Here is a 14985-nt window from a genome sequence, read left to right as displayed (position 1 = left end):
ATACTTTATATTACTTGTGGTAAACATTAGCATTTTGTGGAGCCCAAAATGGCATATTGTAAATTTACCTTCCTGTTAAAAACCATATTCTCAAAATGAATAAGTTTCTGTATTTTACAAACTGATTTTTGTTTTCTTCTCTTCAAATGCAGTTTTGTAAAAAGCCAGAGTCCTCAAAGTACGTTTTTTCTTTAATCCTCTGCCAACAAGATGCAAATAATATTGTCTGTAAGGATTCTAGGGGCTCCGTACTTTTGGATATCTTCCATGTCGTCTTTACAGAATCTCAAATCAGATTATTGAATGTGCTCAGTATCTATAATCTATGAGAGCAACTAATTATCGGTGGTCTGATCACTACAATCTCTCCGCGTGTAATTTGTTACCTTCCGGGCCATGTTGTACTGTATATGTCAGGACAGTCATGACCGTCTGCAGAGCTCTGTGATGGTTTGTGCTTTCTCAGTGGCCATGTGGGCTTTGAGAACAGTGACTGAAGTCAAAATGGTTGACAAGCAGCCAACTGAGCCAAGCCCTACAGAGCTGCGATGACCTCATTCTCTGTCTCTCTGCTCCATCAGCTCCACTCATTGACCCCGAGTGAGGAGCGAGCTGCTGAGGCCAGATGGCTCCCTCTGCTGGAGACACTCAGAACTGCAGCTTTATCCAGGGTCTCAGGAACTTGTTTAGAAACACTTCATGTGATGCAGTGGTGATGTACTAGTCTCCTCGTTTTCATCGAATTAATGCTAGGATGGACTCCTGCAGCTGAGGTCATTTAAAGGAAAAAATGTCAACATTATCAGCTCCTCCACTTGTCATCTCTCTGCTTCCATAATGCCTGCCCCCTATATTTGATTGGCCAAAGCCTTGCGGCTACCATTAGGGGTTCATTATGATGCAGAATTTGTGCACATTCACATGGGTTCTGACTGCTCCATACACATATGTATTAGGACATACTATATTATGAAATTATTATGACATTTTATGACATTTTTTTATAACATACAATATACTATGACATTTTTGTGACATACTGTACCATGACTTTTATGACATTTTTTATAACTTACTATACCAAGACATTTTTGGTGACATACTATACTATGATGCCTTTTTTTTTTTTTTTTTTTTACATTTTTTGTGACATACTATACTGTGACATTTTTTGTGACATACTGTACCATGACTTTTATGACATTTTTTATAACGTACTACACTATGACATTTTGTGACATACTATACTTATATATGTCACAAAAAACATCAGACATTTTTTGTGACATACTATACTATGATGTTTTTTTATATTTTTGGTGACATACTATACTGTGACTTTTTTTTTTACATTTTTGGTGACATACTATACTATGACATTTATGACATTTTTATAACGTACTACACTGACATTTTGTGACATACTATACTTATATATGTCACAAAAAACATCAGACATTTTTTGTGACATACTATACTGTGACATTTTTTATTTTATTTTTTACATTTTTGGTGACATATGCTATGATATATATATTATTTTTTTTACATTTTTGGTGGCATACTATGCTGTGACATTTTATGACATTTTTTGTGACATGACATTTATGACATTTTTTGTGACATACTATACTATGACATTTATGACATTTTTTATAAAGTACTACACTATGACATTTTGTGACATACTATACTTATATATGTCACAAAAAACATCAGACATTTTTTGTGACATACCATACTATCACATTCTATGACATGTTTTGTGACATACTAAGATTAGTCCTGTGTAGTACTTTTTCATAGTTTGGGTGAAATTAACATGACCATATTGACTGCATGGTTTGTGTTAATTGTGAAGTTACCAGTTCAGTAAAACACAAAACAAGTGCACATTTGCATCGATACATTACTGATTTTAATCACAATCTATCACAGCTGAAACATTTCTTACTGCAGAGAACTGAGGCAGTGTAGCTGCCCAAATCCTCTTGAACTGGAAAATAAAACTGTTTTTATACAAAATATATTTAAACACATCTATTTGCAGATTAGCTACAACCAGTTAATTTAGTTCAGCATACAATTTATTCTCAGCTGGCAAAGAAAAGGCAGGATTTGGTTTTCTTAGAGATTACCCAGATAGCAAATGAAAGCCTTCAGGCAACCAAAGAGCCACTGTTGGTCCCATGCTGCCAAAAAACTGTTTGAGAATGATCAGAGTCGCCAGATTTTTACCAGCTGACCAGATGATGATGTTTTGTCAACCAAACAGTGACGTCAGCCCAACAAAAGCATGCAAACAAGCTTCTGTTGCTAACACAGTAAGGCACTTGAGGTCCTTACTAGTCAAATACATTTTTACAGGCTTCCAACAAAAATCGTCTCTGTGTCCACTGGGCGGCTCTTTTCTGTCAGTAGTGTTCATCACATGTTTCGGGGGAATGTTGGTGCTGTCTGGCTGAAACGTATGCATGGTGCCTTAGTTAAATAAGATCTTTTAAAATTCTCCAGCAGCTAGGAGCTGGTGCTGCAGCCTGTTAAACCACTTACAGTACATGCATCTGTAAATGTTTGTCTGTTGCACAATCTGAAACCATTTCCATGAAAAATTAAATGACTTAAAACTCACCCTGACCCCCGAACCAGTTGTAAAATCATGCAAGAGGCTGTAGTACAAATCCAGGACGTGGACGGATGAAAAACCTCGGGGTGGAGGTAGTAGAACAGAAACAGCACAATGCGTATTATCACCAAACTGATCCCCTGTCTTCACCAGGCTGACTGATACCAGAAATACTGCCAAAACTATTAGTCTGTTCAACATATACAAAAAGTTCTCAGTAGGCTTTCTTAAAGGAATACTTCACCCACAAAATGACCATTTGTAAATCACCTTGTCATACCATGTTACCTTGAATTCATTAAACAAGTCAAGTCAGATTACTTCATAGAGCAAAAAACGACAAATGTTGACCAAAGTGATTCACAAAGAAATTAAAAACGAACAAAACACAGGAATGGTAACAAAACCTGTCATAAATAGGAGAATGTAAGTAAAATTAATAAGAGTATACAAAATGAAACACAAAATAGGATGCACAAACAACAAAATGAAACACAGGTGTTAAGCAGTGTGGTCAGGGATGTCACTCCTGATGATAATTAAAAGGCTAAAGAAAAGAAAAGAAAAGAGATGGGTCTTAAGACGGGTTTTAAATATATCAATGGAGATGGTGATTGGTCTCCACATCTGATGGGCTGAGAGGAGGAGTAGGGGATGAGTAGTTCAGAGGGGGAGCGTACCTATGTTCCCCGGGTTCTATGTTCCCCGGCAACAGCGGGGAACATAGAACCCTTTTTCTTAAAAAGGGTTCTATGTTCCCCGGTCCCATACAAAGCGGGGAACATATTTCCTTTTGGGGAAAGCGGGGAACATAGAACCCGGGAATATAGGGATGACCCCGTTCAGAGACGTAAGTAGGTGTGTGTCCATGCAGCGCTTTACAAACAACTAAAAGAAATTTGAAATCAATTCTGTACTCCACTGGTTAACAGTGAAGAGAGGCCAGTACCGGGGTTATATGGTCTCTCTTCCTGGTACCAGTGAGGAGTCTTAATGCTGCAGAGGGAATTGCAATAGTCTAAATGAGGGAAAAAATAAAATCTCTAAATATCTAAAGGGCAGGTTTAAGGAAAGGTTTAATTTTGCAAGTGACCTAAGATGTACAAAGATGCAAAACTATATCAAAACATCTGTTTACAGACTCTCACATACCTCTTGCAGTATAATCATAGTCTCATTTATACTTATAATATGCTCATTACCTCCCAAACATGCATTTTTGCTGAAACCTTAGTATTTAAAACTGAACTGAAAGCGAAACTTTTTGTGCTCCTTTAAAGCCAGCCTTAAATACTAAGGTTTTTTAGCCAGATACATGTGTTTGTGAAGCACTGAGCGTTAAACATGGTCCCAGGTCAATCGATAAAGCAATATGTTCACCGTTTTCAGTGGAGGCATTCAAGAAAAACAGTTATCTTCAAGAATTCAAGGTAACACAGCATGACTCACTGATTTGCAAATGGTCATTTTGTAGGTGGCGTATTACTTTAAAGGAGGAAACAGGTTATTTGAATCGTTCATTTATTTCTGCATTTATCTGTCCCATTCTCATGCTTTATACGCCCATAGTAAAACTGCAGGTACAGTTTACAATGTAGAAAATGGCAGATTTGTGTAGTTTGAGCTGTTGTGGTATTAATAAGTCATCTCTAGGTGATTAAGAAGAAACAAACATTAACTCGCTGTCATCAAAAAGAGGAAGGTTGCATGTTAAAGCACATATTGAAATCTGTGGAGTTATGTGGAGCTGTTTCAAGAGATAAATAAGTGAGGAATAGAAATGGTTGTTTGAGTATTATACGTATACAGTGTGGATGAAGGTTTGACGAGATGACGTTACCATTCTTTGGCTCACAGGAGCAACATTAAATAAACAGCCTCAATGTGAAGTCAGTTAGTTTCAGTGTAATGGTTGCTGTAAACTGTCTACCCAGAACAACAAGTAGCACCTTACAGACGAGCACCCAATGGACACAAAGCCGTCAACATGCTTCCTCATGTAAAAAGCCAGAACAGAGTCAACCAGGAAAACTCAATAACATAATATTGTGCTTTAAAACTTTCTTCCACCATCATAACATCATGCTCCAGTTCCACCCACCCACCCACTGCGATGCATCACACCCATGGGAGTCCTTCCCTCTCATGGATGTGAGACATCGCATCGCACAGCTCCGACGCAGATCCCACTGTCATACACAGACATATCAATAGCTACATGTGAACAGCACATACCCATGCACCTCCAAGTCTAACAAGACATCAGAATAAACAAGTACACAGTGGACAGATAAAAAAAAAAAATACCATTTAGCACAAAGGAAAGCAAACTACCCAATCAGAACATTTTTTTTTTAAATGCTCTTCAAAGCCGTATTGCAGGAGGGCTGCTCTACAGTCACACAGGGGGGAAACATTCACTGAGCGTGCCCATCTTACAATACATATATCGGTCTATATAAATATTTACATGCAGAGTAGGAATCATAGTAACACATCCTCTATCTTGTACCCTGGGCTAGCACGGTTGTGGTGGCTTTAAGGAGGATCTCATGCTACATGCGAGATGGTGCCAGTCTTGTCTAAACGTGCATTAGTGACAACTGGAAGCTGAGACGGAGCTCTTTTGGTAACTTGAGCGTAGGCGTGTGGTTCCACACCAGTACGTTGTCTTCCCTTCAGTGAGCCTTGTAGTTAGGACAATTTGGATGGAAAGACAAGAGCCCTCAGAGATCAGCTGAAATATAATGCTTTATTCCTTCATGTCTTCTGATCACAACTTTTCCACAGTGTGGCATTGTAAACGATTAGATAATTCACAAGCTCTTTGTACTTTATTGGTATTGACTGACACGTCTGTGCACCCCAGTCGCCAGAAGAAACTGTTGACATTGTGACGTAGTATATGAGCTGAACCGGCAGGCCACCGTTCGAGACCAAAAAACCAAAAGAAACGGTTGTGTTTTAGCGGGATTGTGCCCCAGTAAGTGTTTTTTTACTGAGACATCACTTTGTTTCCAGCCAGGATTGTGTCACCACAAGCGGGTATTTCAAGCCAAACACAATTCCTTCCTAACAGAACCAGGTGGTTTTGTGCCTAAACTTAATCACTCATTGACCACGGGGTTGCTGAAACATAAAGCAACGTAACATTTGAATGTATCGGCTACATAATAACGTATAAATGTTGTGTATCCGGTGTTTGCACAAACTTACAATGCCAACATTTTTCCTGGCGATTGGGTTGGTCTGCAGCACGTGTGTTGACAACTATGTTGGTTTTGAAGGCTTGCTGAAATCTGCAATCTTATCGACTTTCTATGATCAGATTTGATAGATTTGAATGACATTTTGCCAATTAAGTCCTTGTGCAGTTGCCAGTAAGTAGACAGTGTCTAACATTTGACTTCAGAGCATTTAGAGAACTATAGGAGTGCAAGTAGCAAACTCAGGCATTGAATTGGGACTAGTATTGACACCCAGCTCTGTGTGGGCAGGATTTCTTGCCATAGTGCAACATCGCCTTGTGGTGAATTGTTTGATGCTTGCTTCACAAAAGTGAAACTCATGGGGTGTCCCAAATCTATACAATATCATAATTCTGTACAGTATGTACTACTGTACATATGAATTGTCATGCTGTTTTAGCTTTTAGCATACAAAAAACAAACATGCTCACATATTGTTAGCATGAAAATACTCAATGCGGTAAAACTTCACAAAGAGAAAGCAAATTGTTTTGTTTTTTAACGGTACCTTTTGTGTTTTCAAGAACTTTCTGGGACTGTCTCACCATCACCCACATTTACTTAAATTATTTCCACTTGTGAGCAGCTCCTGGCTCGTTGGAGATTTGGTATCAACTCAAAAATAAACTCTTTTTAGTTTGAATACTGGCTGGTTTGAGTGTACTACATGTTGTGACTTTACTAGTATGTGCGGAACATGTATACATCATCAAAACTTGCTGAGTCTTAGTATGTAGTATGGATTTGGGACACTCCTTCAGTTTCACTTTGTTTAGCAGCTATCTTTCATCCAAGAAATTTGGGGATGTCCCCCTTTGATGTGACAGAAGACAACATCCACATGGTTCTGAGTGCAGCCTTACTGTGGTTTATAAGCTGACAAGTAGGGGTGGGACAAATAACTGATACAGTAATATATCACAATACAGTTTCCTGTGATACTGAGACAGAGCTGCAACTTCTTTAACTCCGAACTGTTTGGCATTTTACTGGTTTGTGCCTCATATCATTGTCACAGTTGTCTTGACAGCTCTGTTTCCTCATCATACAGGCAGCAAATACAGACAAAATCCTAGATTTTTCACATATAATTTGCCGTTTCTTCTCAGTTACATAGTTTGTAATGTATCACAGAAGGCTGTCTTGCACTATATTACAGAATCACGATTAGTGATTCGATTGCAGGCAGTGTATCGTGATTTCCCGTCCCTACTGCAGTGTGATAATTTATTCACCTGGTAAAATCGTACGCACACTTAATCAAAATATCGTGTGCAGTGTTTCAGCATCAATGTACAGAGTCAGATCAAGAGTCACTGCTAAATTTAGAAGTGAGCACGTTAGAGTAGGATAGACTTTTATTTAAAAACACTTCATACACTATTTTAGCGTTTCTCACATGACATTGAAGCAGCCAATCAACAAGCATTTTTGACTTCTGTCATTTGTTGGGATGTTGTCAAGCTTAAATCTTCACTTAATAAAGCAGAATCCAGTTGTGAAGGTAAGAAAGGAGAGGACGTGTGTGTTTGTGCCACACAGTAAATCATCTCAGCTCAGATTTTTTAATAAAAGCGTACTCTGGTAGGATCAAACCTCGCCCAGTTCCCAGTTGTCATGATTGCTTTACTTCCACCGTAATCCATTGCACAACCATTCGACTGTAGCACTCTGAAAAGGTTTGGTCTTTGATTATTTTGTCATGAAAAGCCCAAATTACACAGTCACCAGCCCAATTCGGTCAAACCTAAGATTTGAACCAATCATCCCAAATCAATGAACCACCACCAACCCTGGGAGCCCTGAGGATGAGGGAGGGGAAGAGGGGAAGAGGGGAAGAGGGATGCGGGGTGGGAGGGCGGTGACGTCTGGGTCTTCTTGTCGTTCAATCATTCCTGTCGGAGAGAAGCAGTGTGTCTTTAAGGAGTTGTAATGATTTCCTGTTCCGAAATAAACAAAGCACAGGTACACGTTATGTTTGGTACAAATGTTTAATCAGTTTTAAAAAGAAAAGAAAGAAGGCGACTGGAGAACAACAGGCAGACCAGTTTCCACCGTTTGAACAAAAAGCTAGTTGATTTATCTGTTGATTTCATAATCTTGGTCTGATCTATTGTCATACTCCGGGCCATCATTCCGTGTTTAGGGTGAACTTACTTCCTGGTCAACCTACAGTACGCCTCTTTGTAGACGTGTGCAGCTTTACCAAGCAACGGTTGATCACATTGGACAGTTAGTTAAGTTGTGGTTTAGTTGGTTTAATGGGTTAATCCTGTGCTCACATCATATGGGATGGATAGAGTGAACAACTTGTGAAGTTATAGCATGCTAAGTTATGCTTTTCATACAGACACAAGCCGACATGGAACAATTAAACGTTTGGATCTTTTATACCTTATATTTCTACATTTGGCAAACCAATATTCTCCCAAACTGTAGGGGGCAGTGTATCGAAAACTCATGTCTACTGTATAGTTCTCCATTTTCTCTGCCCATTTGCATACGTGTAGTCAGAAAATGTCGTATGTGCTCAAACAGGCAAAAACCCGCCACACAGGACCCTTGCAAAGGGGTGTGTCTGATGGTGTGACATCACTTTGGTCGTACTGGCAACCATTGTGGACACGTCATGCATAAATCATGCATAAGCGTCATCAAGACGGTTTATGATTACAGTTAGTTGTGTGAGGATTAAAATACTGATCATTGACAATACGACTCTATATCTATTAAATTTGTGTACTTGAGTATTTCTAAGTGCAAAGTAGGATAAATCTGCTTTGTGAAATACACAAGTTTCCTGGTCATTATTAGGGCAAATCAGAAACTTGTACGATAACTCTGGTATAACATTAACGCAGCATGAGCCCCCAATTGTCATTTGAAAATGGGACTTTGGTGACTCCTAGTGGTTGTAATAAAAAGACTGTAGAAAACGGTGATGCCAACAAAAAATCAATCAATTAAAATCATTTGAAGATGTTGTAATCATAAACAAAACAATCCACACGTAGCCTACATGACTTAGTACAGACCGTATGATTTGAAGTTGATGATGAAGTTGCAGATGCAGAGATATGTGAAATTAGCAAACTTGTTTAATTCTGTGGTCATTTTCAGCTCTAACTGAGAGATATATAGGTAAACACGGTGGTACGACCTATCTATCTGATGTTTCTGCTGTGCTTATTTAATGTACCATGTTGCTCTGCTATTATCTTTGATAAACCAAATGTTAAGTTTATGTTCTGTATGCATATTCATAAATCTCTAAAGCTCAGAGTTAAATCTAACATTTCTCGCTTGTCATAAATGCAATACAAATACTAATCATCTTGTCCAAACTCTATGTTGCTATAGACAACACATGTATATTAATCTGATATTAAACAGCTAATTGTGAGTCACAAAGCATTTAATTGCAAGTTTCCACCTAAAACCTGCAGCTGCACAGTTTGACCACAAGATGGCGCCAGTTCATCAGCTTTGTAATCAGATCAGAAAGTAGTTGTCCTACACTAACCAATAAACAACAGCTTTTACAGCCCTATTAAAACTGTGTAGTTGTTAAAAATAGGAAGTACTAATACTGCTATCATTATTATAGGATATTCAGCTATTAAAGGCACATGAAATTGTTTTGGACGGCACTAATGTGTTCAGTAGTTTAATTTTAAACTAAGTCAAACAATTAGGCAGAGATAGTATCTGTTGGTTTTGGTGTGTCCATATTTGTAAATTGACTCCAGTTCAAATAGTATTTTTTATGTTTGTCTACTAGTCTAAACAATGACGTTTTGTTTTTATTTTATTCTATAATTCTTATCTTATCTTGGTGGAGTTTTCAAACTTTTGCCAGTACCATTCTAAATATAACCTTATTTTATCTCAAATTTCGGCAAGCCAAAATGTTACTCCTGTCTGAAACCTTTGATAATCTAGTTTTGTTTTGTTGTCTTTTCTTACTTGGAATTAAATTTTCGTTTACTTGTCTACGTTTGTTTCAGTCTTGAGCCCTGTAAACTTCCAGAACCCCAATTAGAAATGATTATTTATTGAATTGCATCTGATTTGCAGTGTATGTATTGCATGTAGTGTTAGAAACCCCTCACCCTCACTCTGACCTCTGAGTCCTACCCTTCATTATGTCAGTGTTGAATGTGGTGCGACCCGGTGAAGGTGGTGTGTTGTACCAGTCGACAGTGACAGAATTTAGCATGGTGCCTCGATGCCAGCAGGTTAGTCAGCATTAGTTTGCCCATGATCCCAATCATAATTACACACTTCTCTCATACAGCTGCAGTTCTGAATGTTTGCTGATTCATTCCACCAATTATTATTAATAAATCAGACCCCTGACACCAAGTCATCCACAAGTCCCAGTTAACTGCTCACTCTGGTGCCTGTTGCTAACAGTTCACCATGTTGAGCGGTCGTAGGTGGGTAATATTACTGTATGTGGTTACCTCCTTTAAAACTCTCTCCTGTTTTTACCTGTTTGATCATCTCTCCAGTTCTCTCGATGACGATGGTCTTGGCTTCTTTGACGGGCGAGGTGACCTGGTAGTCGTCGCTCAGCAGACCGAGGATAGGGTACTGGTTCCTGTACCTACACACACACACACACACACACACACACACACACACAGGTATGTTCAATTATGGCTTAAACTGACAGATTCTGTTTATGAAGTTGTAGTTTTTAAAAAGTGTTATCATGAATCCACTCAATCGGCATAATCCACTTCTCAACTGACAATTCGTGAAATCATGTAACGCTATGAATCCAAGATGACCACAGCTGCTGTATTTCAGGAAGTTCTCCGTAAGCTACAAACATTTAGAGGCACTTTTTACTGTAGGTCTACAAGTGGAGTCTAACGGCCTCACGCAACTTCTTCCAACTGGTCCTGAAAAACTTTGCCACAAAACTTTTTCAGGGTTAGCTGACAAGAACATTATGCCCGCTGTAAATTCAGTCTGATTTTAAATAGAGCAGATGTTATCTAACTGTCTAGGGCTGTCCAGGTATAATTTAATTTAATCATTTTTATTCAGACAACCAATTTTGGTAGCTCCTACATTAGCTGGATGAATTCTGATTATCTTAGAAGTAGTTATCTATTAATGGTCCAGTAGCTTCGCCATTTCAACTATCAGTGTTGATCGTAAACACGCAATCAATGTGGAAAGTGTTTTAGTGTTGATGGGAGGTTATTTGTAGAGTAATTTTCAATTTTAAATATTTTAATAATGGCACTACATTTCAGTGTTTGGCAACTTATTTTATACTGTTAACGTTTTAAGGTTTAAAAAAAATAACAGTTATACATGAAACTGTAGTGTGCTACGGCAACAACTAGCTTTTTTATAGCCTCACTAATTTTCAGTATTGATTGATCTTGTGTGTTCTTCAGATTGATTGTTTTGTCTTCAAAAAACAACTGAAAATGCCCACTGATTCCACGGTAACATCTTTAAACTGTTTCTGTTGACTGTACTGTACAAACAGCTGATGAACCATCAAATATTTGGTATATTTGCTTGAAAAATGACCTAAACAGTGAATTGATTATTCAAATGTTCAATTCTCTGCCTTTTCAGCTCTACAGTGTTGTGGGAGAAATGTTCATCTAGTCTGCTGTGCTGTCGTACCTCTTGGTGATGATGGTCTTGGTGACTTGGCTCTTGGAGCTGTCGTTCCTCTCCTGCATCAGCTTCCTGATCTCCTGAGGGTCACAAGAGGTCAAAGGTCAGTTCAGTGTGTGATTCATAAAAGTAGAGTACTATTGAAGTTCACTAAAACAATACATCTGAATCTATTTGTGTTTGTCAAGTATCAAAAACTTAGAAGTTCTTAAAGTTGGAAAGGAGTGTCTGGTCAGTTTTGTAGTCTTGCTTATTTTTTCTTTGATCAGATTGTTACAGATTTAAATTATAATGTTCAAAATTTTAGACTGTATTTTATTTTGTACAAGTCCTCATGACTGCTTTTGTTTAGACGACGTTTTAACATAATGGGTTCTGTTGTTAAATGGAAAAAGAGTCACGTAGCTGATCTCATGTCTTTCCAGTGAAACGCAGCTAGAACTGCCTCTGGCCCTTTGTGTGTGTGTGTGTGTTTGTGAGAAACTCTAAAACAGGTATGTCATGCCAGCACCCTGAGGCAACAAAGGCATTCCCGAAGTTAAATTAACTGATAGCCTGCTTCAGTTGGTGCTGCACAAAGACTAAAGGGTTAGAATGCAGTCGGACCTGAAAGGTGAAAACCAATGAATGAACGGAGAAACGAATCAGCTCACAAGCCTGGAGTGTGTGTGTTTGTTTCTTTTACATTCACCAGCTGGCCTGTTTTTTGTGATTTATACACTTCATTCTAGGTAAGTTGAGTCTTTCTGCATGACTGAACACAAACACATTTCTTTTGTTTATTCACTGTGCAGCACCTATGCTTGTAAAGTGATCGCTTGAAAGACAAAACTGGTTTATTACAACTTGGGTCTTATTTTGCAGTTTTCTCCATCATGTGTCATAACTCCTAGAAATTATGGCTGAAAATATGACCCAAGTTGTGATAAACAAGAATTAAAGGACCATACCAGAGGTTTTGCATGTATTAGCCCATTCACTATAAATCACACATGCTTCATGTCACAGTTAAAGGAGCAGTTCACCTAAAAGCAATGTAAATTGTTTATAGTTTTTATGGTCTCAAACGAAACGATAAAATAAGATTAGACAAGACTTTTTTAATCCCGCACCAGGTAAATCCACGTTACAGCATTTTAAGAGTCAGAAGCAAGAAACAAACGTGCTGAAAAAAAGAATCAAAATATTACAAAAACACAAATTAGATGAAATAGAAATAAAATCTATACCCTGAATACACTGTACTAGTCCATACCCATTGGTAGCTTTGTCACCTTCTACCTATGCCATATGTGCAGCTTCACATAGATTGACCATGTCAGTGAGTAGAAAAACATGGGACAGACAGAATGACACACTGACAGTTTCCGTGATTATGTACAGCATACCATACCATGACTTAGTCATACCAAAAATTAGAAAAAAACCCGACAACATTGGGCCACAGGGGGAGTCACAGCGATCGGTCGCATTTTAGCCATTTTTAAGCATTTGGGAGTCACAGCGATCGGTCGCATTTTAGCCATTTTTAAGCATTTTTCTGTTATAGCGCCACCCAGTTGCCAATTACAGTTAAATTTCTCCCGTCACCTTGAGGCGTCCTGTTCTACATATCTACCAAGTTTAGTAAAAATCGATATGGCAGTTAGGCCTAGATAAGAAATTAGCTCTCTAGCGCCCCCATTTNATGGCAGAAAATCTATATAACTGGAAGTTGTGAGTTCTGAGGCAGATTTGTTCCTCATGAGGAGAGGCATCTCTGTGCAAAGTTTCATGTCTCTACGACATACAGGGCATGAGATATGCCCATTCAAAGTTTGATCGGTTCAGTCGGTTGCTATAGCGCCCCCCTTTGGCCAACTGATGTAATATTGCTTCATTCGCATCCTCCCATGACCCTCTACCACTGTGCCAAATTTCACATGGATTGACCAAGTCAGTGAGGAGAAAAACGTGGAACAGACACACACACAGACAGTTTTCGTCATTATATAGTAAGATATGAAAAAGTTTTCCATTTTGACTTTGAGGAGAGCGCAGCGCCCAAACATGAAAGCATATCAGTGCAAACAGACTTCAATGGAGGGAGGCAGCAATGACAGACAGCAATAAAAGTTAAAAAAACATCTTTAAAAATTTCTGAAAGTTTCTATGCAGCATTATCCAAGTGTCTTTTATGCATTTGCTGGCTCATGGAAATCCAAACATAACTAGTTTTGCTAAACTATTGCAGAACAAAGCATTTCCTGTGAGGGACTTTGTTGTGCACACATGCAAGACACTTGGATAATGCTGCACCAAAACTTTTGGACTTTTCGTTTCCAGAGCTTTTTGCTGTCTTTCATTCGGCCTCCACCAAAGTCTGTTTGCACGGATATGCTTACATTTACACTCATTTGATAGAAAACATTTTCTGGAGGCGAGTATTATACACAGTTTGTTGGTTTTGGGTGAACTATTCCTTTAACTGCTGTGCAAACCTGCTGCTGTGTTACAGTTCCTGACAACCATTGGTTTCTCTTGAATTCCATACAGCATGAAAATCTATTGGCAGGCTTTTAAAACATACAGTATTATAATCCATTACTACAGGCATCAAGTTTGCATTCATTTTTTTAATAGAGGTTACACTATGACTGCAATGCAGACTTTACAACTTAATGACAGTGGAAGGAACTTTTAAAGAGCTTTAACTGCTCGGTCACCTCTCCCTGTTTACATGTCAAAGCGTCCTTGGGTTGAATCCAGTGCATGTGTATGTAAGGAGCTGAATAGTGCAAACACGCCTGTATGGGTTCAAGATTTTAAATTTTCTTCAGTAAATATAAAACGTATGTAGATGTTTGGCTCAAATTTTGTTAGAAGAATTAGTAGAATTCTCTCGCTGACCATCAGTAAAACAGTCGACTAAACTAACATGAGAATCGGTGTTGCTGTTGGTGTGTTACAGACCTCCTCCTGTCGGGTGATGGTGGTCTGCCGCTGCTCCAACATGGCGAGCAGCTCTGAGATCTTCAGCTGGAGACTCTTCTCTGAGGACGACTTCTCGCTGGTGGTGGTGGTGGTGGTCGTCGTGATCTTCGTTATCTGGTTCTGTTGGGGGACGGAGAGAGATGAGGGACAAATGAGTACAAAAAGAGCTTAAGTGAGTATGTAAATGATTTCACATTAAAGCTGTTCTTACAAGATCTACTCTGCAAGATAGAACGTCTTTCTTCCCTGAGGGCATCTTTAGCAGAGCATTTGTCTTTGTACGTTCAGTGAAATGAAGTTACAGTATGTACACAGACTTCAATCATGATCTATGAGCTGTACAATCTGCACAGCCACCTGGTCTACAATCTCAACAGAGGGAGAGAAAGAGAGGAGGGGGAGGGGGGGCAAAGAAGGGGGAGACAGACAGAGAGGAAGAGTGGGGAGGAATGGGTGGGAGACAGAGGGAGAGGAATAGGAAAGGAGGGG

The 14985-nt window shown here is 38.8% G+C and overlaps 1 protein-coding gene and 1 long non-coding RNA gene across 4 annotated transcripts in view; one reads left to right on the top strand and one right to left on the bottom strand.

Moving 5' to 3' along the window:
• Nucleotides 1-7693: 7693 nt before the first annotated feature.
• Nucleotides 7694-14985, bottom strand: part of pof1b (POF1B actin binding protein) — a 43132-nt gene continuing 35840 nt past the window's right edge. For 2 of the 3 annotated variants that reach the window (XM_050039010.1, XM_050039019.1), the window contains exons 10-13: nt 14476-14616; nt 11530-11603; nt 10369-10483; nt 7697-7814 (exon numbers count right to left, since the gene is read on the bottom strand). In XM_050039010.1, the coding sequence (XP_049894967.1) occupies nt 7794-7814; nt 10369-10483; nt 11530-11603; nt 14476-14616 (351 nt within the window). In that variant the 3' untranslated portion in view covers nt 7697-7793. Of the gene's footprint in view, nt 7815-10368; nt 10484-11529; nt 11604-14475; nt 14617-14985 lie in introns of all 3 variants that reach the window. The other variant, XM_050039026.1, reaches the window with a different exon arrangement.
• LOC126386606 (uncharacterized) overlaps nt 12125-14985 on the top strand; it is a 4410-nt gene continuing 1549 nt past the window's right edge. Inside the window, exons 1-2 of the long non-coding RNA XR_007569522.1 lie at nt 12125-12254; nt 14474-14668. This is a non-coding gene — a long non-coding RNA (uncharacterized LOC126386606). The remainder of the gene's footprint in view (nt 12255-14473; nt 14669-14985) is intronic.

Source organism: Epinephelus moara, chromosome 3, assembly GCF_006386435.1.
Source record: "Epinephelus moara isolate mb chromosome 3, YSFRI_EMoa_1.0, whole genome shotgun sequence".
Taxonomy (NCBI): Eukaryota; Metazoa; Chordata; class Actinopteri; order Perciformes; family Serranidae; genus Epinephelus; species Epinephelus moara.
Note: the sequence above shows the minus strand (reverse complement) of the source record. Positions and strands in the feature narration are given on the sequence as shown.